The sequence below is a fragment of the Hemiscyllium ocellatum genome, chromosome 2 (assembly GCF_020745735.1).
Source record: "Hemiscyllium ocellatum isolate sHemOce1 chromosome 2, sHemOce1.pat.X.cur, whole genome shotgun sequence".
Taxonomy (NCBI): Eukaryota; Metazoa; Chordata; class Chondrichthyes; order Orectolobiformes; family Hemiscylliidae; genus Hemiscyllium; species Hemiscyllium ocellatum.
Window position 1 is genome coordinate 4,127,695 of NC_083402.1, and position 26,294 is coordinate 4,153,988.

At 42.3% G+C, this 26,294-nt stretch overlaps 1 protein-coding gene across 2 annotated transcripts in view; it reads right to left on the bottom strand.

Annotated features, from left to right (window-relative positions):
• The window catches only part of LOC132821540 (growth hormone receptor-like), a 224,262-nt gene that overhangs the window by 78,202 nt on the left and 119,766 nt on the right, over positions 1-26,294 (bottom strand). The window contains exons 3-5 of one of the 2 annotated variants that reach the window (XM_060834176.1): positions 12,365-12,482; positions 5,574-5,722; positions 4,019-4,197 (exon numbers count right to left, since the gene is read on the bottom strand). In XM_060834176.1, the coding sequence (XP_060690159.1) occupies positions 4,019-4,197; positions 5,574-5,722; positions 12,365-12,482 (446 nt within the window). Of the gene's footprint in view, positions 1-4,018; positions 4,198-5,573; positions 5,729-12,364; positions 12,483-26,294 lie in introns of both variants that reach the window. The other variant, XM_060834167.1, reaches the window with a different exon arrangement.

Here is a 26,294-nt window from a genome sequence, read left to right on the forward strand (position 1 = left end):
ACCAATGTCCTATACATTTGCAACATAACCTCCCAACTCCTGTACTCAATACTCTGACCAATAAAAGAAAGCATACAAACGCCTTCTTCACTATCCCATCTACCTGCGACTCCACTTTCAAGGAGCTATGAATCTGCACTCCAGGGTCTCTTTGTTCAGCAACACTCCCTAGGACTTTACCATTAAGTGTATAAGTCCTGCTAAGGTTTGCTTTCCCAAAATGCAGCACCTCGCATTTATCTGAATTAAACTCCATCTGTCACTTGTCGGCTCATTGACTCATCTGATCAAGATACTGTTGAAATCTGAGGTAACCTTCTTTGCTATCCACTACACCTCCAATTTTGGTGTCATCTGCAAACTTACTAACTGTACCTCTTATGCTCACATCCAAATCATTTATGTAAATGACAAAATGACCAATCCTTGTGGCACTCCACTGGTCACAGGCCTCCAGTCTGAAAAACAACCCTCTACCACCCTCTGTCTTCTACCTTTGAGCCAGTTCTGTATCCAAATGGCTAGTTCTCCCTGTATTCCATGAGATCTAACCTTGCTAACTAGTCTCCCATGGGGAACTTTGTCGATCGCCTTACTGAAGTCCACATAGATCACATCTACCACTCTGCCCTCATCAATCCTTTGTTACTTCTTCAGAAAACTCAATCAAGTTTGGGAGACATGATTTCCCACGCACAAAGCTGTGTTGACCGTCCCTAATCAGTCCTTGCCTTTCCAAATCCATGTACATCCTGTTCTTCAGGATTCCGTCCAACAACTTGCCCATGTCAATGTCAGGCTCACTGGTCTATAGTTCCCTGGCTTGTCCTGACCACCTTTCTTAAATAGTGGCACCACGTTTGCCAACCTCCAGTCTTCCAGCACCTCGATGATACAAATAGCTCAGCAATAGACCCAGCAATCATTTCTCTAGCTTCCCGCAGAGTTCTAGGGTACACCTGATCAGGTCCTGGGGATTTATCCACCTTTATGCATTTCAAGACATCCAGCACTTCCTCCTCTGTAATATGGACATTTTGCAAGGTGTCACCATCTATTTCGCTACTTTCTATACCTTCCATGTCGTTTTCCACAGTAAATACTGATGCAAAATACCCATTTAGTATCTCCCCCATTTTCTGCGCTCCACACAATGGCCGCCTTGCTGATCTTTGAGGGGCCCTATTCTCTCCCTATTATCCTTTTGTCCTTAATGTATTTGTAAAAACCTTTTGGATTCTCCTTAACTCTATTTGCCAAAGCTATTTCATCTCCCCTTTTTGCCCTCCTGATTTCCCTCTTAAGCATACCTCTACTGCCTTTATACCCTTCTGAGGATTCTCTCGATCTATCCTGTCTGTACCTGACATATGCTTCCTTCTTTTCCTTAACCAAACCCTCAATTTCTTTAGTCATCCAGCATTCCCTATACCTACCAGCCTTCCCTTTCACCCTGACAGGAATTTACTTTCTCTGGATTCTCATTATCTCATTTCTAAAGGCTTCCCATTTTCCAGCCGTCCCTTTACATGCGTACATCTGCCCCCAATCAGCTTTTGAAAGTTCTTACTAATACCATCAAAATTGGCCTTTCTTCAATTTTGAACTTCAACTTTTAGATCTGCTCTATCCTTTTCCATCACTATTTTAAAACGAATAGAATTATGGTCGTTGGCCCCAAAGTGTTCTGCCACTGACACCTCAGTCACCTGCCCTGCCTTATTTCCAAAGAGTCGGTCAAGTTTTGCACCTTCTCCAGTAGGTACACCCACATACTGAATCAGAAAATGTTCTTATGCACACTTAACAAATTCCTCTTCATCTAAACCCTTAACACTATGGCAGTCCAGTCTATGTTTGGAAAGTTAAAATCCCCTACCCTAACCACTGTATTATTCTTACAGATTGCTGAGATTTCCTTACAAATTTGTTTCTCACTTTCCCTCTGACTATTAGGGGTATATAATACAATCCCAATAAGGTGATCACCCCTTTCTTATTTCTCAGTTGCACCTAAATAACTTCCCTAGATGTATTTCCAGGAATATCCTCCCTCAGCACAGCTGTAAAGCTATCCTTTATCAAAAATGCCACTCCCCCTCTTATTAGTCCTACCTTGTCCCTGGCTGCGCTGACTGACTCGCTTCTGTTCTCAACTGTACTAGTCTCAGATTGATCTCTTTCGTACTATCTACCTGGGTCCCCCCCACCCCCAACCTTACTAGTTTAAATCCTCCCGAGCAGCTCCAGCAATTCTCCCTGCCAGTATATTAGTCCCCTTCCAATTTAGTTGCAAACTGTCCTTCTTGTACAGGTCACTTCTACACCAAAAAAGATTCCAATGGTCGAAAAATTTGAATCCTTCTCCCATACACCAGCTCCTCAACCATACATTCATCTGCTCTATCCTCCTATTCCTGCGCTGACTAGCTCGTAGCACTGGATATTACTAGTCTTGAGGGCCTCCTTTTTAAATTCCTGCCTAACTTCCTATAATCTCCCTTCAGAATCTCAACCTTTTCCCTTCCTATGCCGTTAGTTCCAATGTGGGCAATGACCTCCTGCTGGTCCTTCTCCCCCTTGAGAACATTCTGCACCCTCTCTGAGACATCCTTGATCCTGGCACCAGGGAAACAACAAACCATTCTGATTTTTCACTGCTGGCCACAGAAACGTCTGTCTGTACCATGGACTAGAGAGTCCCCTAACACAATTGATCTCTTGGAACCCGACGTACCCCTCAATGCATTAGAGCCAGTCTCAATACCAGAAACTTGGCTTTTCATGCTATGTTCCCCTGAGAATCCATCACCCCTTACATTTTCTAAAACAGCATACTTGTTTGAAATGGATATAGCCACAAAAGACTCCTGCACTAGCTGCCTACCTCTCTTACCTTTCCTGGAGTTAACCCATTTATGTGACTGTATCTGAGATTCCTCCCACCCCACCTTCCTATAACTGCCATCCATCACATACTGTTGCTGTTGCAAATTCCTCATTGCTTCTAACTGTCTCTCCAACATATCCATTCGATCTGATAAGATTCGCAACCAACAGCATTTATTGTAGATATAATCCACCGTAACCCTTAAACTCTCTTTAAACTCCCACATCTGACAAGAAGCGCATATCACTCTACTAAAGGCCATTTTTGCTCCTTCACAATCTACATACCCAGAAAATAACACTGTCTTATTCCTCTACAAAACACTGCCCCAGGTTAAATTAATAGTTATGGCTTATATTTTAAGTTTAATCAAGACACATATCTTGAAAAACATATAATTAAGAAAGAACCCACTCTACTCACTACTGCAGACTTTCTGTAGGTCCCACTTAAAAACAATACACTTATCTGCTTCTGTGCTGTGAACTTCGCCCAAACAGTTCCTCCAAGATCAGTTGTGAATTTCACTGTTTGTTAATTTTCCCACATGCACTCCGAAGTCCAGCAATATATGAATTCAAACAGCAAAGGCAGTAACTGTGCAGATTCACTGCTGTGTCAGTTTCTTTCTCTCTCTCTCTTTCCAGCACTGACTTCTCCATGTGCTTCCTTTGTCTGTTCTTCTCCCTTTCAAAACTGTTGTCGTTTTGACTTTTTTTTCCAAAATTTCAAAACAATGCAACAGCATATAAAACAGTAATTGCTGCTGCTGGAATTCAAGGAAATCATCTCCAACACCTAAAATACCTCAATAAAGGAGCAGCTGTTACAGCCAGAAATTTTTCCTGTCCTCCATCTTGGATTACCCAGAATCCTTACTCATATCCCATGAATGAATTAAACATAAAATTCCACCCTCAATCCTGTCAGTGTCCTGAGTTGCCTCATCCTGATAACTGACACCTCTACTTGACTGACTTTTCCAGGTTCATCTTCTCAATAAAGCCAGCTGCAAAGTCTGTGTCTAATGTTCACAGATCGTGGTCATGACCACAAAACTGTGCATATTCAGTATAATGAAAGGAATCGGAACCTTCTCAAAAGGGCCTCGGTTGTCTGTGCACCTACCGATTGCCAGAGCTCTGCGTCTCGGGGTTTATACTGAATTTCGTACCGGCGAGGAGTCCACCCTGCACTGGGCTCTGAATTCACCACGTCTTCCCACCATAATTGAATATCCATGAATAATCCCGACTGGCTGATGTTCAAGAGAGCCCAGTTCAATGAGATTGGAGCATCTGGTTTCACTGACAGAACAAAAGAGATTAAACAATGATCAGTGGTTTTGACAAGGATCAGCAAATCTAAGAATAATCAGGGATTTTAGCAGTAGCTAATAACTCCAACTACAGTCAGGGATTCTAACAGTAATGAACGATTCTGACAACAGTGATTCCAACAATGACCAATCAATCAGACAATAATCAGTGAACCCAACAATAATTAGCAATTCTGACAAAAATTAAGGCTTCCAACGATAACCAATGATTCTAACCATAGTCTGGGATTCCAACAAAAATTAGTATTGCAGTGTTAATCAGTGAATCTGACAACAATCAGAGATCTGATAATAATCAGTGATTCCCCAAAAATAATTGTGATTCTAAAAATAATCAGTGATTCCAAAAATAATCAGCAATTCTGCTAATAATCAGCAAATCCACTAATGATCAACCATTCCACCAATAATCAGGGATTCAGACAGTAATCAAAATGGAATCTAACATTAATCAGTGATTTGGATTCTAATCAAAATTCCAATCGTAATCTGTGTATTCAACAACAATCAGGGACTCTGACAATAATCAGCAATTCCAACAATACTCAGTGATTTCAACAATAATCGGGGATTCTGACAACAATCAGTAATTCTCTGAATAATCATTAGTTCCAACAGTAATCAGGGATTCCAAAAATAATCAGTAAATCCAAAAATAATTAGCAATTCTGTCAATAATTAGCAATTCTTACATTAGTTAGTAATTCCAACAATAATTATTGAATCCAACAATAATTTGGGATTACAACAATTATCAGTAATTGTAGCAATAGTCAGTGACTCCAACAACAATCAGTGTTCTCATGTTAATCAGTGAATCCAACAACAATCAGAGATATGACATTAGTGATTTGGACAATAAACAGTAATTGTCAACAACACAGTGAGAGGGGAAAGGGCACAGAATATAATGAGGGGAGTGGGAGAAGTGGGGGATGCAATTAGGGCAAGTGGAGGGAAGTGATAAAGTGAGGGGATACAGTGAGGGAGATGCAGTGAGGTAGAAATGGTGATGTGAAGAGTGAGTGAGGAGTGAAGGGGAGTGATAAGTGAATGAGAGGTGTGGGGGAAAGGAGCAGAATGGGGGATAGTGATAGAGAAGTGACAGACGAGTTAGCGAGTACAGTGGAGGAGGGAGTGGTGCAGGGTACAGGCAGGGGGTATATTTGGTGATACCATCAGCTGCGAGCACTGATGGGCTCCTGACAGTTTAATGTGAGTTTGGGTTGTCATACTTGAATAAGAGTCACCTCAAAATCTGAATCTGAAACACAAACTACTCAGCCTTGCTATCTATCTTGCCAAGAATCGATCATAATATATTGCAGATAGCTTTGTATTTACCAATATCATTGAATGTAAAACACCGCTGTTCATGTGTGATATTGTCAGATTTCAGATGCACACAGTACTCCATCTCTGAAGTGTACGATTGATTGAAATAGCAACTGGTTTCTCTGTTGACGTATGTTGGGCATTCTCTCCAGTCACGGCTTTCTCTGGACAGAAATAACAGTCATTCAATAATTCCAACATAAGTTGGTGCACAATTATTCCTGGCTTTAACTGCAGTATAGACTAGATAGAGAAGTAGGGACTACGGTCGGTGATAAAAAAAAAGTAAAGCCAACGCACTAACAAGTGTCACACACTCACAAGTTAGGTAGTCACCTTGTGAGGAGAAAGTGAGCACTGCAGATGCTGGAGATCAGAGCTGAAAATGCGCAGCAGGTCAGGCAGCATCCAAGGAGCAGGAGAGTTGACGTTTCGGGCATGAGCCCTTCTTCAGGAATCATGCCCGAAACGTCGACGCTCCTGCTCCTTAGATGCTGCCTGACCTGCTGCGCTTTTCCAGCAACACATTTTCAGCTAATCACCTTGTGATCCTGGGTTGTTGACAGAAGCATTGGTCACAATCATGTTCTTTTCTGTCATGATGGGGAGAAAGCAGGAACATTTGGAAAATCAGCCATTATCATATTACAGCCCCTGCCTACTGTGAGCTGCCAGTCAATTACAGGGTGAGTGGGAGTCATGGAAGAGGGATGCAGGAGGTTTGGCAGCAAGGGTGGTTCTCAGCGAGTGATAGCAGGAAATAAGTGCCTTTGATCAACAATCTATCCTCCAAACTGACAAGATGGTTGCACAGTTGAACATGCAAACCACATGACCAAATACAAACCACATGGCCTTCCTGATGAAGGGTTTATGCCCAAAACATTGATTCTCCTGCTCTTCGAATGCTGCCTCACCTGCTATGCTTTTCCAGCACCATACTCTCTACTCTGCTGTCAGGAACCTGCAGTCCTCACTTTCTCCTGAACAAATGCGGCCAGGTAAATACCAGTGGTGGTGGAAGGAGGACCTAAAGCAGTGATTATTAAGCAGCTAAGAAAGAAGGTCAATCCTCCCAGGCTTCTCACCTGGAATTCCATTCTGGTAGAAGTGGGGTTTGGGTGCATTGCCATCCTGTCAAAGCCCTTCTTGTCTCCAAGCTCAGCCACCAGAAAGAGAGGATTCTGTTTACTGATAGAGTGACTAAATGTTTTCCATGAGATTACTCTTCAAAGATACAGAGTCATGGAGATGTACAGCACAGAAACAGAGGCTTTAGTCCAACTCATCCATGCCGACCACATATCCCAACCTAATCTAGTCCCATATTCCAGCAATTGGCTCATATCTCTCTGAACCCTTCCTATTCATATACTCATCTAGATGCCTTTTAAATGCTGTAAATATACTCGCCTCCACCATTTCCTCTGGCAGCTCATTCCATACACACATGACCCTGTGTGAGAAAAAGTTGCCCCTGAGGTCCCTTTTATATCTTTCCTCTCTCACCCTAAATCCATGTCCTCTAATTCTGGACTTCCCCACCTCAGGGAAAAGACCTTGTCTATTTACCCTATCCATGCCCTTCGTGATTTTATAAATCTCTTTAATGTTACCTCTCAGCCTTCGACACTGCAGGGAAAACAGCCCCAGTCCATTCAGTCTCTCCATATAGTTCAAATCCTCCAACTCTGGCAACATTCTTGTAAATCTTTTCTGAACCCTTTCAAGTTTCCAATATAGGATTAGAATTGCATGCAATATTCCAAAAGTCCCAACCAATGTCCTGTACAACCGTAACATGACTTCCTAACTCCTGTACTCAGTGCTCTGACCAATAAGGGAAAGCATACCAAACACCTTCTTCACTATCCTATCTACTTGTGACTCCACTTTCAAGGATCTATGAACCTGCACTCCAAGGTCTCTTTGTTCAGCAACATTCCCCAGGATCTTACTATAAAGTGTATAAGTTATGCCCTAATTTGCTTTTCCAAAATGCAGTACCTCGCATTTATCTAAATTAAACTCCATCTGACACTCCTCAGCCTATTGGCCCATCAGATCAAGCTATCTTGAGAACAATGACTGTGTGTTAGTGTGAAGGTTTTTTGACTTCCTTTCGTCCTCATAGTTAACTATTTCTGGGTAGAGTGCATGCTTGCCCAGCCTTTGTCCTAGCAGCTATTCAGAACAGCAGCAAATGGAATTTAATCCAGAAAAGAGTGTGAGATGTTGTATTTTGGGAGTACAAAGCAAGGGAGTATACATTGAATGATAGGATATGGAGTACAGAGGATCAGAGGGACCTTGGTGCGTATGTCCATAGACCCTTGAAAGCAGAGTGTGTGGTTGAGGAATTATGCATACTTGCTTTATTACTCAAGGCACTGAATACAAGAGCAAAGAGGCTATGCTGTAACTATATATAACATTAGTTCGGCCACAGCTGAAGTACCGAGTGCAGTTCTGGTTGCTATACTATACAAAGGATGTGATTACAATGGAGAAGATGCAGAGGAGATTCACCAGGATGATGCCTGAGCTGAAGCATTTCACCTAAAAAGAGACTAGATAGGATGGGCAGAGCAGCCTTAAAGCAGAGAAGGTCGAGGGGTAATCTGGTTGAGGTTTACAGAGTTACAATAGCATAGATAGGGTATAAAACCCTTAGTAAAGTCATTAATAACCAGGCGTCATAGATTTAAGCTAAGAAGCGGGACGGTTAAAGGAGATTTGAAGAAATAATTTTTGTATTAAGTGGGCAACAAGTATCTGAAAATTGCTGCATGAAAGAACGATAGAGACAGAAACACTCAAAGCATTTGAAAAATACTTAGATGAACACTTGAAATGGCAACTGCTGGAAAGTAGGACTCAAGGTGACAAGAGCTTGATGACTGGTGCAAATGCAATGAGCTGTGGAACCTCCTTCCATGTGAGAAAGCATAATGATACTTCACCTCATTTGCAACCAGAGAATAGGTCCCAGCAGGTTCTGTGACTTAAAGACTTTAATCTGTGTTGCATTGGACAGCTGGCAGCTATCACTGGGCAGAAAGGGAATCTATGGAATCCCCATCATAGCACACTTAAGGAATTTCCTGGGAAATTCAGTTTCCCTCTGGGCAATTCCTCTGCGCCTAGAATCCTCTAGAATTCTACATTTCAAGTAGAGTCACAAGTAGATAGGATAGTGAAGAACATGTTTGGTATTCTTTCCTTTTTGTTCACAGCATTGAGTAAAGGAGTTGGGAGGTCATGTTGTGGCTATACAGGACACTGTTTAGACCAGTTTTGGAATACTGTGTGCAATTCTGGTCTCCCTCCTGTCGGAAGTATGTTGTGAAACTTGAAAGGATTCAGAAAAAATTTACAAGGATGTTGCAGGGTTAGAGGCTGAATAGGCTGGGGCTGTTTACCCTGGAGCACTGTAGGCTGACGGGTGACCTTATACACATTTATAAAAACGTGTATGGATAGGGTAAATAGACAAAGTCTTTTCCCTGGGGCGGGAGAATCCACAACTAGAGGGCATAGGTTTAGGGTGAGAGGGGAAAGATATAAAAGGGGCGTAAGGGGCAACTTTTTCACATAGGATGGTGTTGCCAGAGGAAGTGGTGGAAGCCGGTACAATTACATTTAAAGGGCATCTGGATGGGCGAATGAATAAGAAGGGTTGGACCGAAGGGTCTGTTTCCATGCTGTATCTATGACTCTAAATCAGGGATTCAGACAATTAGAACATCAAATATTACAGCGCAGTACAGGCCCTTCGACCCTCGATATTGCACCAATCTTTGGAACTAATCTGAAGCCTATCTATCTTACAATATCCTATTTTCATCCATAGATTTATCCAATGACCATTTAAATGGTCTTAAAGTTGCCGAGACTACTACTGTTGGAGGTAGGGCATTCCACACCACTACTACTCTCTGAGTAAAGAAACTACCTCTGACATCCATCCTATATCTATCACTCCTCAATTTAAAGCTATGTCCCCTTGTGCTAGCCATCACCTTCTGAGGAAAAAGGCTCTCACTGTCCACCCTATCTGACCCTCTGATTATCTTATATGTCTCAGTTAGGTCACCTCTCAACCTTCTTCTTTCTAATGAAAACAGCCTCAATTCCCTCAGCCTTTCCTCATAAGACCTGCCCTCCATACAAGGCAACATCCCAGTAAATAGCTTCTGTACCCTTTCCAAAGCTTCCATATCCTTCCTATAATGTGGTGACCAGAACTGTACGCAATACTCCAAGTACGGCTGCACCCGAGTTTTGCACAGCTGCAACATGATCTCATGGCATGAAATTAAGTAAAATAGTTATTCAGAAATAGTTAAGATGATAGTCCGTTGTCTACCTCCTGAGTAACTATTAAACTGACCATATTCTAACCTTGCACACCCTCAACTATGCCTTCCCAGACTCATTACATCACCCAAACATTGAGCTGGCACCACCCCAAGACCTGGATCTCCCTTTGGCACATGACTGTCATCCCAATCTGCGCCCAACTTAACCTGTTGCTCAGGGACCCGGCCCCCAACCCTGTCACCTACACCAGATCCAACAGCCAAACCTTAGGTTCCCCTGTCAAACCCAATTCTCCCACCCACTCCGACCAACTTGCACTTAGCTGGGCCCCTGGTAACCTTGTGCCCTATCCACTTGGTATCCTAATCAAACCTATTTGGCATCTTATGCACCTGCCATCCTACCCAGTCTGTGATTCTGGACCTTTAAATTATAAAATCTGGAAAGGGAAGAGATGATTTGCCTTCCTCTGGCAGTTCTATGCTATGAAAGAACTCCAGAATGGAGGTATGGTTCATTTTTCTGAGTGAGAACTGATCAGAATCTCTACTCTAAATGTTTGTAAACAATGGTTGTTAAGGTTGAGATCATGTCCTCTATTATGCTACTTTCTGGAATAGACCAGTACAGACAGAGGCCAATTACTCTGATGAGTCCCGGCCAGCTCTTTTGAAATGAATTGGATGAATCTCATTCCCCTTATTGCAGTAATTTTCTCCCCTTCGGGTATTTGTCTGATTTCTGTTTGAAGGTTCTGATTGCATGTGGTTAAACCACTTTATCAGGCATTGAATTCCAAATCCTAAACACACATCTCTGAAAAACCAAAAGTTTCCTTTAGTAGTCTCTGGTTCTTATGTCAATGCTCTCAAATTGTTGCTTCTAATTTCTTTTTCAGGCAGTGGAAATGATTTTACATTTTTATTCTATCTAATCACTCCATTCTGATTAAGTCTGTCTCAAATCTCCTCTTAGCCCTCTCTGCTTGAAGGAGAGGAACCTCATTTTCACCAGTTTTGTTCACATAACCGCAACCCCTCAACCCAAGAACTGTTTGAGTATCTCTCTTCCATGTCTCTCCAAGGCTCTCACATCTTTCCAAAGGTGTATTGCCTGACGTAGCCACGATTGTTAGCAGCACATTATCTCGGACCTCCCTGGTCTACATCATGTGGTCTTTATCAGTGATGTTCTCTCTTTTTAGGGAAAACTGAAACCACAAAATATGCTAATGCTGTCATAGAGACGTACAGCATGGAAACAGACCCTTTGGTCCAACCTCTCCATGCCGACCAGATATCCCAACCCAATCTAGTCCCACCTGCCAGCACCCGGCCCATATCGCTCCAATCCCTTCCTATTCATATACCCATCCAAATGCCTCTTAAATGTTGCGATTGTACCAGCCTCCACCACATCCTCTGGCAGCTCATTCCATACATGTACCAACTTCTGCGTGAAAAAGTTGCCCCTTAGGTCTCTTTTATATCTTTCCCCTCTCACCCAAAACCTATGCCCTCTAGTTCTGGACTCCCCTACCCCAGGGAAAAAGACTTTGTCTATTTATCCTATCCATGCCCCTCATAATTTTGTAAACCTCTATAAGGTCACCCCTCAGCCTCCGACGCTCCAGGGAAAACAGCCCCAGCCTATTCAGACTCTCCATGTAGCTCAAATCCTCCAACCCTGGCAACATCCTTGTAAATCTTTTCTGAACCCTTTCAAGTTTCGCAACATCTTTCTGATAGAAAAGAGACCAGAATTGCATGCAATATTCCAACAGTGGCCTAACCAATGTCCTGTACATGACCTCCCAACTCCTGTACTCAATACCCTGAACAATAAAGGAAAGCATACCAAACGCCTTCTTCATTATCCTACCTACCTGCGACTCCACTTTCAAGGAGCTAGGAACTAGGAACCTGCACTCCAAGGTCTCTTTGTTCAGCAACACTCCCTAGGACCTTACCATTAAGTGTATAAGTCCTGCTAAGATTTGCTTTCCCAAAATGCAGCACCTCGCATTTATCTGAATTAAATTCCATCTGCCACATTGGCCCATTGGCCCATCTGGTCCAGATCCTGTTGTAATCTGAGATAACCCTCTTCTCTGTCCACTACACCTCCAATTTTGGTGTCATCTGCAAACTTACTAACTTTACCGCTCATGCTCGCATCCAAATCATTTATGTAAATGATGAAAAGTAGAAGGCCCAGCACCAGTCATATGGATGTCCGTTGTGTTGTGAATATAAGAACTCCCCACTTCATGACCCTGAACGATTCATTCAACATGACTGCCAAAAGTGAAGGATTTGCACTTTGAAGCTAATCGAATTGTTGGATATTTTTAGAATTGAACATTGTCGTTAGTGTACTCGGCAGTCTCAACCACGTAGAACATAAGATACAGCATTACTACAAACACAGATAATAGCGATGGAGAAATGCAACAGTTGATCAGTGTTAAACCTTACCCTTTTGTATAAAAGAATTTTAGTTGATGATGTTCTGTCAAGTTCTGGTAGTTTCCCACATTCCAGCTACATGTGAACGTCTCCTGATCAGCTGAGTGACATTCTGTGATTTTTGGCCCTTTGAGAGGAAATAAGAGATAGATTCACAATGTCACTGAGATACAAAATCATGATTAATAATATTCCTAATTTCCACAACAGTGACTGCTGTAAAATAAAACTGGATTCTAGCAGAGTTTCAGGAACATTCACCGTTCCTTTCCAACAAATGTACACAGTTGCTGAAGGGTTAGCAAATGCCCACGATAACCTGGTGAGAGTGCCATAACTTCCCTCATCCCAACAATATAGAACACCAGCAATATTTCTCTCATCCTTAATTCACCTCCTCGCCTATCTCTGCACCAGTTAAGGTCCATTGCATTCCTCATTTCAATGTGTGTCTGCAGCAGCAAAGTTGATACCTTCAACTTATCCACTGAGCCGCTTTGGGTCTTCATCTCTTCAGAAAAAGTTTTCAGCACACTGGAATAAGTACAGTTTATAGTCCCAGACCTGCACAGAACTGGAAAGCCAAGAAATATTTTGCCATACACCTGGTGCACAGGTCAAATCAGATGCAGTATACGAGGATAATAACATTACAGAGTGTACCATAAGACCATAAGACGTAGGAACAAAAATGGGCAGTTAGGCCCTTCAATAGGATCACAGCTGATCCGGCATCCCTCATGTCCATTTTCCTCCATTTTCCCCATAACCCTTGATTTTCCGACTGATCAAGAATCTATCTCAGCCTTAAATCTACACAAGGACTCAATTTCCCACTGATTACTAGGAGGTCAATGATACAATCCCAATAAAGTGATCATCCCTTTCTTATTTCTCAGTTCGATCCAAATAACTTCCCTGGATGTATTTCCAGGAATACCCTCTCTCAGCACAGCTGTAATGCTATCCCTTATCAAAAACGCCACTCCCCCTCCTTTCTTGCCTCCCTTTCTGTTTTCCTGTAGCATTTGTATCCTGGAACATTCTGCCTGTGCTGCCCATCCATGAGCCACGTTTCTGTAATTGCTATGATATCCCAGTCCCATGTTCCTAACCATGCCCTGAGTTCATCTGCCTTCCCTGTTAGGCCCCTTGCATTGAAATAAAAGTAGTTTAATTTATGAGTCCTACCATGTTCTCTGCTTTGTCCCTGCCTGCCCTGACTGTTTGACTTGCTTCTGTTCTCAACTGTCTCAGATTGATCTCTTTCCTCACTATCTCATTGGGGCCTCTTTCTCCACCACCAAATCTTACTAGTTTAAATCCTCCCAAGCAGCTCCAGCAAATCTCCCTGCCAGTTTATTGGTCCTCTTCCAATTCAGGTGCAATCTGTCCCTCTTGTACAGGTCACTTCTACCCCAGAAGAGATTCCAATGATCCAAATATGTGAATCCTTCTCCCATACACCAGCTCCTCAGCCATGTATTCATCTCCTCTGTCCTCCTATTCCTACCCTCACCAGCTTGTAGCACTGGGAGTAATTCAGATATTACTACTCTCGAGGACCTTTTTAAATTCCTGCCTAACTCTCTACATTCTCCCTTCAGAATCTCATCCTTTTCCCTTCCTATGTCATTGGTTCCAATGTGGACAATGACCTCCTGCTGGGCCCTCTCCCCCGTGAGAACATTCTGCACCCTCTCTGAGACACCTTTGATCCTGGCACCAGGGAAGCAACACACCATTCTGATTTTTTGCTGCCTGCCACAGAAACATCTGTCTGTGCCTCGGACAAGATAGTCCCCTAACACAATTGATCTCTTGGAACCTGATGTACCCTTCATTGCATTAGAGCCAGTCTCAATACCAGAAACTTGGCTATTCATGCTACATTCCCCTGAGAATCAATCACTCCTGATATTTCCCAAAACTGCACACTTGTTTGAAATGGGGATAACCACAGAAGACTCCTGTACTACCTGCCTATCTCTCTTACCTTGCCTGGAGTTAACCCATCTATGTGACTGTATCTGCAACCTTTCTCCCTTTCTATAACTGCCATCCATCACATCCCCTTGCTCTTGTAAATTCTTCATTGCCTCTAACTGTTGCTCCAACCATTCCATTCAATCTGATAGGATTTGCAACCAAGGTATTTATTGCAGATATAATCCTCAGTCATATGTAAACTCTCCTGGAACCCCCACATCCGACAAGAAGAGCATAGCACTCTACTAAGGGCCATTTTTGCTTCTTCCAACTACAGACCCAGAAAATAGCAGAGTCATATTCCTCAACAGAATACTGCTCCAGGCTAACTTAATACTTATGGCGTATATTTTAAAGTTTGATCAAGAGACATATCTTAAATAAAATGTATAAGAAAGAAAGGACACACTTTACTCACTATTGTAGATTTACAGCAAGGCTATACTTAAAACTATTCATTTATCTGTTTCTGTGCTGTGACCTCTCCTTAACAGCTTCCTCTAAGATCAGTTGTGAATTTCACTGTTTGTTAATTTTCCTAGACACACTCTGATGTCCAGCAATATATGAATTTAACACAAAAGGCAGTAACTGCACAGGTTCACTGCTGTGTCAGTTAGCAGTGTAGGTTTCTTTCTCTCACTCTCTCTCTCTCCTGCACTGACCTGACCATGTGCTGCCTTTGTCTGTTTTTCTCCCTTTTAAAGGTGCTGTTGTTTTGACTTTTTTTTCTCAATGTTCCAAAACAATGCAATAGCACAACAAATAGTAATTGCTGCTCCTGGAATTCGAGGAAATCACCTCCAACATTGAAAATACCTCAAAAAAGAGCAGCCTGTTACAGCCAGAAATTTTTCCCATTCTCAGTTATATGTAGGATTAATAGGGTGGTTCCGGTAGGGGATTTTGACTTTCCAAACATAGACTGGGACTTCCATAGCGTTAAGGATTTAGATGGAGAGGAATTTGCTAAGTGTGTACAAGAAATGTTTATGATTCAGTATGTGGATGTACCTACTAGAGAAGATGCAAAACTTGACCCATTGTTGAGTCTCAGGTAGATAGGATAGTGAAGTAGTTATTTAGTATATTGTGAAACTTGAAAGGGTTCAGAAAAGATTTACAAGGATGTTGCCAGAGTTGGAGGAATTCAGCCATAGGGAGAGGTTGAATAGGCTGTTTCCCCTGGACTGTTGAAGGCTGAGGGGTGACCTTATAGAGGTTCATAAAATCATGAGGGTCATATGGATAGGGTAAATAGACAAGGTCTTTTCCCTAGGTTGGGGGAGTCCAGAATTAGAGCCATAGGTTTAGGGTGAGAGGGGAAAGATATAAAAAGGACCTAAAGGCCAACTTTTTCACACAAAGGGTGGTGAACGTATGAATGAGCTGCCAGAGGAAGAGGTGGGGGCTGGTACAATTACAATATTTAAAAGGCATCTGGATGGGTACTTGAATAGGAAGGGTTTAGAGGGAATATGGGCCAAGTGTTCGCAAATGGGACTAGATTAATTTCGGATAGCTGGTTGACATGGATGAATTGGACCAAAGGATCTGTTTCTGTGCTGTACATCTCTATGACTTCAAGGCCCATCATTCTAAACTCAATCAAGTACAGATCCAACGTTGTCAACCGCTCCTCATATGACAAGCCCTTCATCCCCAGGATTATTCTTGTAAACCTCCTGTGGAGCTCTTCCAAGGCCAGCAAATCCTTCCTCAGATATGGGGCCAAAAGCTGCTCACAATATTTCAAACGTGGTCTGACCACAGCCTTATACTGCCTCAGCTCTTCTGTTCTAGTCCTGTTGAAATGAATGGTAACATTGCAATTGCCTTCCTAACTGCCAACTGAACCTGCATATTAAGCTCAAGAAAATCCTGAACTAGGACTTCTAAGTCCCTTTTGCTTCAGATTTCCAAAGCCTTTCCACATTTATAAAATAATCTGTGCCTCTATTTTTCCTAACAAGGTATATCACTTATGCCATTCCATTTGCCATTTCTTTGCCCACTCTCCTAGCCTGTCTAAGTCTTTCTGCAGCCTCCCAACTTCCTCAGCACTACCTACCCCTCAACCGATCTTTGTGTTATTTGCATATGTAACACCAAAGTGCTCAGTTCTTTCATCCAGGTCATTAGTGTAAAATATGAATAGTTGTGGTCCCAATACTGATCTCTGTGGTATTCCATAGTCACTGGCTACCATCCTGAAATGAAACCCTTTATCCCCACCCTCTACCTTCTGCCAGTCAGCCAATCCTCTACCCATGCCAGTAGCTTGCCCAAGCACCATGGGCTCTTATTTTATTTAGCAGCTTTCTGGTATGGAATCTTGTCAAAACCTGTCTAACTTGCTTGTTATCTCCATAAAGAGTTCTAACCAATCTGTCAGACATGACTTTCCCTTGACGAAGCCATGCTGACAAAGCTCTATTTTACCATGCACTCCCCAGAACTCTGCAGATTCATGCTTATAATGGACTATAAATTCTTACCAACAACCAAAGTTCAAGCTAACCAGCTTATACTTTCCTGTCTTCTGCCTCTCTCCCTGCTTAAACAGGGATTTACAGCAGTCATTTTCCCTCTAGGATCTTGCCTGATGCCAGTGATTTCTGAAAGATCATTACCAATGCTTCCTCAGCTATCTCCTTCTCAACTCTGGGGTGTCGTCCATTTGGTCCAGGTGATTATCTACCTTTAGACCTTTCAGCTTGCCCAGCACCTTCTCCTTAGTGATGGCCAAAACATGCACCTCTGCCCTTGACTGACTGACAGATCTGGTGTGCTGATGTCACCAGACGTCCACGATGAAAACTGATGCAAAGTACCTATTCAGTTGCTCCACTATTTCTTTGTTCCCCATTACTGCTTCAGTCTCATTTTCCAGCAATCCAATATCCATTCTACCCCTCTCATACCTTTTATCTGTCTAAAAAAAACTTATGCAATTTTCTTTTATTTTAGTAGCGAGCCAACTCTTATATTTCATCTTCTCCCCTCTATTGCTCTTTTTAGTTATCCTCTCCATATTTTTAAAGATTTCCCAATCCTTTGTCTTCCAACTAATCTTCACCACATTGAATGTTTTTTGCTTTGCTTTTATGCTATCCTGACTTCCCTGGTCAGCTATGGTTGCGTTGTCCTCCTCTGAGTATGTTTTTCCTTCCTTGGGATGAATTCCCGCTGTGCCCCCTAAATTACCCCCAGAAACTCCTGCCATTGCTGCTCTGCTGACTTCCTGCTAGGCTCCCTTTCTGCTCATCTCCAGCCAGCTCCTCCCTTATGTCTTTATCGTTAACTTTAGTAAGTTGTAATACCATTACATCTGATTTCAGCTTCTCTCCTTCAGATTGCAGGTGAATTTATCATATTCTGGTCACTGATCCCAAGGGATCCTTAAGCCCCTTTTCAAGTCTGCTTCATTACACATCACCAAATCCAGAATTGCAAGTTCCCTAGTACCACAAACTGCTCCAAAAAAAATCCATTTTATAAACATTTCACAATTTTTTTTCTTGGGATCAGCTATCAACTCAATTTTCCCGGTCCACCTACATATTGAAGTCCCCCATGATGGTCAAAATAGTGCCTTTCTTACATGTCTTTTCTATCTCCCGAATTATTTTCTTCCCCACATCCTGACGAGTGTGAGGGGACCTGGACCCCACTCCCATCAGGGACTTTCTTTCCCTTTGCGGTTCCTCAACTCTCCCCACACAGATTCTAGGCCTTTCGATTGTGTATCACTTCGAGCTACTGATTTCATTTCATTTCTTACTAACAGGGCAATGCTGTCCCCTCTACCCATCTGGCTGGCCTTTCAATGGGATGTTTATCCTTATTCAGTTCCCAGCCCTGATCCCCAGCAGCCACATCTCTGTGACACCCATAACACCGTACCCCTCAATTTTATTCTGCACTACAAGCTCATTTCCCTTGAATCATATACTGTGTACATTTAAGTACAACACCCTCAGTCCTGTGTTGACTGTCCCTGTTTTCATAACTGTCCCCTTGTCTGTTGTGCCTGAAGTTAGATTCCTGACATTTCCATACTCTCTGTCCTGTTACTTATTCTAGAAACTTTAATAACTGAGTCCCCCCCAACTTTAACTTATTCTGCAATTTTCTATGCAATTGAACCCCCCTCCCCACACCCCTTGTCAGTGAGATTGAATCTATCCATTCAGGTCTGCCTCAGATTCCTCACATTCCCTATCCATCAGACTCAACTTTCCCAGACATACTGCCCAACTCCAAGCTCCCACCTTTTCGAATTTCTCCTTCCTCTCAGGTTTTCTCCAAGCTTATCTCCAAATTCACCTCTTGATCCTACAACCACTTTCCCATCAAATAGCTGACATCTCTACCATAACAACTGACATTGTGAAACTCTCTGTCTACTCAGGTGCTATCTATTTCACATCCATCCATCACCACCACCTCATAAACACCATCCTTTACACTTTTGTCCTTCCAAACTACCGGAAGTAATTGTCCACCTTCAACCTCGACTTGCTCTCCAAAATTTTCATGAAGGAATTACATTTAGTTCCTCGGGCTAAAGGGATCATAAAGTCATAGAGTCATACAGCATGGAAACAGATCCTTTGGTCCAACTCGTCAATGCTAACAAAATTTCCCAAATTAAACTAGCCTATCAAAGGGTATTATGGGGAAAACAGGAAAAGGGGACTGAGTTGGATGATCAGCCATGATCATTTTAAATGGCCTACTCATACTCCTACTTTATTTGTTTCCCAAATCTCCCAAGTCCTCTACGAATCTTGTATATTTCACTAACGCCACCTCTTATTTTTGTAAACTCCAATGGGCGGCACAGTGGCACAGTGGTTAGCACTGCTGCCTCACAGCACCAGAGACCCGGGTTCAATTCCCGCCTCAGGCAACTGTCTGTGTGGAGTTTGCACATTCTCCCCGTGTCTGCGTGGGTTTCCTCCAGGTGCTCCGTTTCCTCCCACAGTCCAAAAATGTGCAGGTTAGGTGAATTGGCCACGCTAAATTGCCTGTCGTATTAGGTGAAGGGGTAAATGTAAGGGAATGGGTCTGGGTAGGTTGCTCCTCAGAGGGTCGGTGTGGACTTGTTGGGCCAAAGGGCCTGTTTCCACATCTATCTCCACGAAGATAGGTGGAGTTGTGGATAGTGAGGAGGGCTGTTGTTAGCTGCAAAGGGACTTAGATATGATGCAGATAGAATTCAACCCTGACAAGTGTGAGGTTGTCCATTTTGGAAGGACAAATAAGAATGCGGAATACAGGGTTAATGGTAGGGTTCTTAGTAAGGTGGAGGAGCAGAGGGATCTTGGGGTCTATGTTCATAGCTCTTTGAGAGTTGCCACTCAGGTGGATAGAGCTTGTAAGAAGGCCTATGGTGTATTAGCGTTCATTAGCAGAGGGATTGAATTCAACATGTGGAATGGCTGAGGATCCTGGGATTGTATTCATTGGAGTTTAGAAGATTAAGAAGATTAATAGAGACGTACAAGATAATACATGGCTTGGAAAAGGTGAACACTAGGAAATTTTTTCCGTTAGGTGAGGAGACTAGGACCCATGGACACAGCCTTAAAATTAGAGGGGGTCAATTCAGAACAGAAATGCGGAGACATTTCTTCCGCCAGAGAGTGGTGGGCCTGTGGAATTCATTGCCGCAGAGTGCAGTGGAGGCCGGGACGCTAAATGTCTTCAAGGCAGAGATTGATAGATTCTTGGTGTCTCAAGGAATTAAGGGCTATGGGGAGAATGCAGGTAAGTGGAGTTGAAATGCCCATCAGCCATGATTGAATGGTGAAGTGGACTCGATGGGCCGAATGGCCTTACTTCCACTCCTATGTCTTATGGTCTTATGGTCTTAATAGTTGTGAGGTGATGTTGCAGCTTTACAGGACCTTGGTAAGGCCACATTTGGAGTACTGTGTGCAGTTCTGATCACCTCACTTTAGGAAAGATGTGGAAGCTTTGGAGAGGGTGCAGAGGAGATTTACCAGGCTGTTGCCTGGAATGGAGAATAGGTCGTACGAGGATAGGTTGAGAGTGCTAGTCCTTTTCTCACTGGAACGGCGAAGGATGAGGGGTGACTTGATAGAGGTTTATAAGGTGATCAGGGGAATAGATAGAGTAGACAGTCAGAGACTTTTTCCCCGGTACAACAGAGTATTACAAGGGGACATAAATTTAAGGTGAAGGGTGGAAGGTATGGGGGGGGTGGGGGGAGATGTCAGGGGTAGGTTCTTTACCCAGAGTGTGGTGGGGGCATGGAATGCGCTGCCTGTGGGTGTGGTAGAGTCAGAATCATTGGTGACCTTTAAGCAGCAATTGGATAGGTACATGGATAGGTGCTTAAGCTAGGACAAATGTATGGCACAACATCGTGGGCCGAAGGGCCTGTTCTGTGCTGTATTGTTCTATGTTCTATGTTCTAATCGAATCTGATCTAATCTAATCTCAACATTACTCAACTTCTCCTCAGAAGAAAAATTCCTCCATCCCAGAATGAACCTTGTGATCTTCATGTTTGAATCATTTTAATTAGCTTCCCTCCATGTGACAATACTAAAATTATCCTGTCAAAGTGTCCAATCACATCCTAAGTGACGATGACAAGGGTCACCTATCTTTCCTCAGCTTCCTTCACCTATCTGCAGCTATTGACAGAGTTGACCATATTCTCCCACTCCTTCAACTGCCACTTTTCAGTTGGATGGGACTACACATGCTCAGTTCCTTTCTTGTCTGTCTAGAGACTAGCAATGGTGCCTCATTCTGCTCCCTCGACTTTTGGTCTCCCACAGGATCGATTCTTGATCCCATGACCAAGATCATCTTGACAACACCATCTCAAAATTCCCAGGCAGCTAAATCTTCATTTCTTTCTGTATCTTTTCTTGAAGTTGTACCATTAGTATCTGAAGTAAATTAGATAGAAGTGATAAGAAGAAAGAAAGGAACTTTAAGAGTCCTTGAAATATGCTGAATGCATTCAGCAAATGGAGTGTTAGCCTTCGAGTGTGCTTAAGCATAGACGTAGTTCCTTGAACTTGTAGATTATGACTCAATTGTTTAATCAAATGAAACAAGAAATTTATCAAACCTCATGGAACAAATGGTGTGTGTCCCCAAAATCTTTTTTATTCTGTGCCTTGGCTGCTCTATTTAACAGCCCTTATGCTCATAAGGCCACTGCCCAAGGCTTCTCAGCGATAGTGCTCTGAGGGGATGCAAATTGGAGAACCCTCTCACCTGTGTGCCTTGTGAAGGAGGTAGATTATGAATTAGAAGTATTGAAAATATACTGAAGCATCTCCAGTTGGAAGATGCTGTGGACAGAAAAAAAATAACAATACAGCAGAGGAACAGGCCCTTAGACCTCCAAGCCAGTGCCAACACATTTTGCGTTGCCGTATTAAAACTGTCTTCACTTACAGGATCCATATTCCAATATTCCCTTTCTATTCATGTATTCATCCAGGTGCTGGCTGACATTGGGACAAGATAGATATGTTTTAGAAGCAGATTGACTTATTAGTGACAGACAGCATAGTTTTGTATGGGGGAGGTCATGCCTCATTAACTTGATCGACGAAGATGGTTGATGATGGAAAAGTGGCTGAATGTGGACTTCAGTAAAGCCTTTGACACGGTCCCTCAAAAATTATATGTATAGTGCTTTCTGTAATTATCTATTTGAATCATTTTGCCCTCAGTCTACATATCTGATATTAATGTATTCTATAAAGTAATATTAACACGATTACTATCAGATAAAGTGTAACACATTGTAAGGGGACAATTTGAATTTTATGGCAGACACTTTGATATTCAAATCAAAATGTTTTGTAATTTGTTATTGCGAATGTTAAGAACAAAGTATGCTTTTGGGGAAATAATACTTCCCTTAGCCACTAGTTATACCATACCTACAATATTGTAAACAATTTTGGTCCCTTATCCAATGAAAGATATGCTGTAGTAGCATTGAAGGCAGACCAGAAAAGAATCACAATGTTGATTCTGGGTATGGAGAAATTTCTTCTGAGGAGAGATTGAGTAATGTTGAACCTGTACTCATTGGAGTTTAGAAGAACGAGAGGTGGTGTTATTGAAACAAACAAGATTCTTAGGGGACTTGACAGGGGAGATGTGAAAAGGTTGTTTCCTCTTGTGGGAGAGTCTAGGACCACAGGGCATTATGCCAGAATAAGGGGTCACCCATTTAAGATAGAGACGAGGAGGAATTTCTTCTCTCAGATGGGCATGAATCTGTGGAATTCTTTACCGCAGAGGGCTGTTGAAGTTGTATCATTATGTATGTTCAGCGCTGAAATAGAAAGAGTTATAATCAGTAAGGGTGTTGGAGAAATTACCCAACTGAACAGAGACCACACAAGCACGGATTGGATGAAATTGACAAGCTGTTTACCATAAGCAATATCGTTGGTGAATTACAGTACAGTCAAGAGTAAAACATAATCAATGGGAGGACTATCAGCAGTCCGGTAGCAGCAATCAGTCCGTGATTGAGTTAGAAGAGTCCAATCCTCTGTGAAGTAGGTGCTATTGTTTCTCATCCTGGCATCAATGGGTTTTCATTGTGGTTAGTCCACAAACAAGCAAGGTACCTTGGTGCCTTTCAGTCTGAGCCTCCTTTGTGGAATTCCATTATGTGTGAGGAGCGAGGGCTTCAAGAGCAATTGTGCTTACTGAGGGCTAGGAAGTCTATTGTAATGACTGTCTCGGGAAGTGTAATCCCTAGTCTGGAAGCGGTTTGAGTTATTTCCCGTTTGCTGCCTCGTGTCTTAGTTAGCCTGTTTGGTCAAGGCTGAGGCACTCTGGGAAGTTTCTGTTGTGGCTTAGGCAGACATGCTTCCTTATGTTCTTTGTGGCCATGCTGTGGGTGGACAGGGAAACAGATTTTCTCCCACAAAGAGAATCAAGGGTCATTGTAAAAAGGCAAAAAGTTGAGTTGAGGATTATCAGACCAGCCATGATCTCTTTGAATGGTGCAGCAGACTCCATAGACTGTATGGCCTATTCTGTCTTATGTGTTATGCTCTTACTATCTGCTTTTGGCTCCATGTCAATAATATGATCTGGGATCTTTATTTAAGTTCAAAATACAATTAAAATTCAACTTGTTGCCATCGATATTTCCTCTGTTTTGTGGTTGTGAGGCTTGCATTAAGCTGGATATGTCCCTTGGGATCCTAGTACTCTGCTGTTTCCAAATTGCTCTCATTTGTGGTGTTTAATGACCTTCATTTGTCTGCTCTCCAGCTGCTGCTGTACAGATTTTCAGAACACTGTGTACCCAGTTATGATCAATAGGTAACCAGAGAAATTGAGACAAATTAGTTGCTTTGTTGCGTCATGTTGAGCCATCAGAGTGCATGATAATCAAGGTTTTGAGTTCAAAGGGCTCTATAATTATAGTCCTGTGATAATGGAGGATCTTTGACCACTGCTTACAGCTCTCTAATAGTTCAGTCCTGTGGTAATTGAGGAGTCTTGAATGCCCAGGGCTCAGTGTTTCAGTCTTGCCATCATACAAATAAATAAAATGAAAGATCTCTGTAGGTAAAACATGAAGGAGGCGCATGCAGTTACAAGAGGCAAATATCAAGCTGCCTAACCCTCCAACTTTGCCGAGAATCTAATAGAGTCATGGAGTCATACAGCATGAAAACACAATGAGGATTGTCAACTCAGCTTGGAATTTTTCCTTGGCTTTTGACCAAGAATCTTTGGATATTGGAGAGGCATGTGTTGGGGTGGTTAATGTGCAATGTTGATATCCCAGTGGACAGGAGTGTGTGAGATTATAATCCAGCTAACTAAGGTAACGGATCTGACAGACATTCATTACTCTCCATAAGTGAATGGGCCAAATTTGCATTATTGCGGAAGAATAAAGACAGGCTTTTAAAGCTCTTGCATTTATTTGGACAGGCACAAGAAGATCAAGACAAATATGGAAATCTGCAAGAGCATCTCTCCTTTCTCAGCAGTACCTCAGACCTGTGCTGTAAGGTGACTGTCTTCTCTTCCATTGTGAGTTTACAAAGGCAGATTTTGCAATCATCTTCAGTTGCATTACTTAGGAGACTTTTTATATCACAGGAGGTCATTCAGCCCATCATGTCTGCCCTGATTCTTTGAGCACTTTAATTGAATCCCAATCACCTGCCTTTTCCCCCATAATCCTGAGCATCATTTCTATTTGAATAATCATCCACTGCCTTCTTCAATGTCTGAGTTGAACTACCTGATGAAAGAGCAGCACTCTGAAAGCTAGTGCTTCCAAATAAACCTGTTGGACTATAACCTGGTATTGTGTGATTTTTAAACTTAATCAATTGAACATATTCCCACCACTTTCAGACAATGCACTGCATATTCTAAATACTCATTGTGTGAAAAGGTTTATTTCTCACCTTGCATTTGCTTCTTTTGCAAAACACTCTAAACCTGGGCCCTGTTTCTCAATCCATTTACAGGAGGCAACAAAATTCTCTCTATTTACTTTGTCAAGACCTCTCATGATTTTAAAAACGTCATTCAAATCTCTTCTTAGTCTTCTCTTGTCCAAGGTGAAGAAGTCCCAACTTCTTCAATCTTTCCCCATAACTGAAGTTTCTCATTCCTGGAGACATTCTTATAAAATGTTTCTGTACTTTCTCCAATGTATTCATATTATTCCTAAGATGTGGCACCCACAACTGTACACAATCCTCCATCTGAGGTCTATCATGTGTCTTGTACAAGTTCAACATCACCTCCTTGCTCTTGTACTCTATACCCCTATTAATAAAGCTGAGGACAAAGTCAGAAGTCACATGACACCAGGTTACAGTCCAACAGGTTCATCTGAAATCACAACTTTTCAGTGCACAGCCCCCTTCATCAGGGTGTAGTGGGATGGAAGAGCTCACAGTTACAGAATTTTTAGCAAAGAGATCGTGGACGGAGAGGTCAAAAGATCATAGAGCTGGAGTGAGTGGAGTGTCGAATAATAAGTCTCTACATGTGACCAAGAGTGTTAGATGGTGTGAGTAAAGTGTCAACAGCTGAATAACAAGCGAAGAGTTGACCTATAATTCAATTAAATGAGGCAGAGGCATAAATACAAAAAAATTAAAAATAAGGTGGTGCTGGAGGTAAATTAAATGACTGGAATAACATAATAGGTATGAGTCACATACCGAGGATCTAACCAAAGTAATATGTAATCCTGAACTGGACAAATAAATTAAGGTAGAGAGATCATAACAATTTATCAAGATGATGGTGTCAAACAGGACTGCAAGGAAGACTTTACAGATATAGAACAGAATGGTCGGGTCACATGTAGCACAACATGAACCCAAGATGAGGTCATCTTCACAGGTAAAGAACTTTTCTTCCTTTGAACTCGTGGTGAGGAATCACTGAAACAATATGTAGCAATATCAACAAATTTCATTCCACCATCAGACTTACCATGGACTACTCTTCAGAATCAGTCTCATTTTTGGACACAGGCATCTGCATCAAGGACAGACACTTCAGTACTTCACTCTACTGCAGACCCATGGATAATCTCACAATGCTGCACTTCTCTAGCTTCCACCCTAAAGATACTAAAAAAGCCATCCCTTACGGACAAGCCCTTCACATACATAGGATCTGCTCAGATGAGGAGGAACACAATGGACACCTAAAGATTTTGAATGACACACTCATAAGGATGGAATACAATGTTCAATTCATCGATCGCCAGTTCCAACATGCCACAGCAAAAAACCGCAATAACCTCCTCAGAAGACAGACATAGGATATGACCGATAAAGCACCCTTTGTCGTCCAGTACTTCCTGGAGTGGAGAGACCATGCCATGTTCTTCACAGCCTTCAACATGTCCTCGATGACAATGAGCATCTCACCAAGA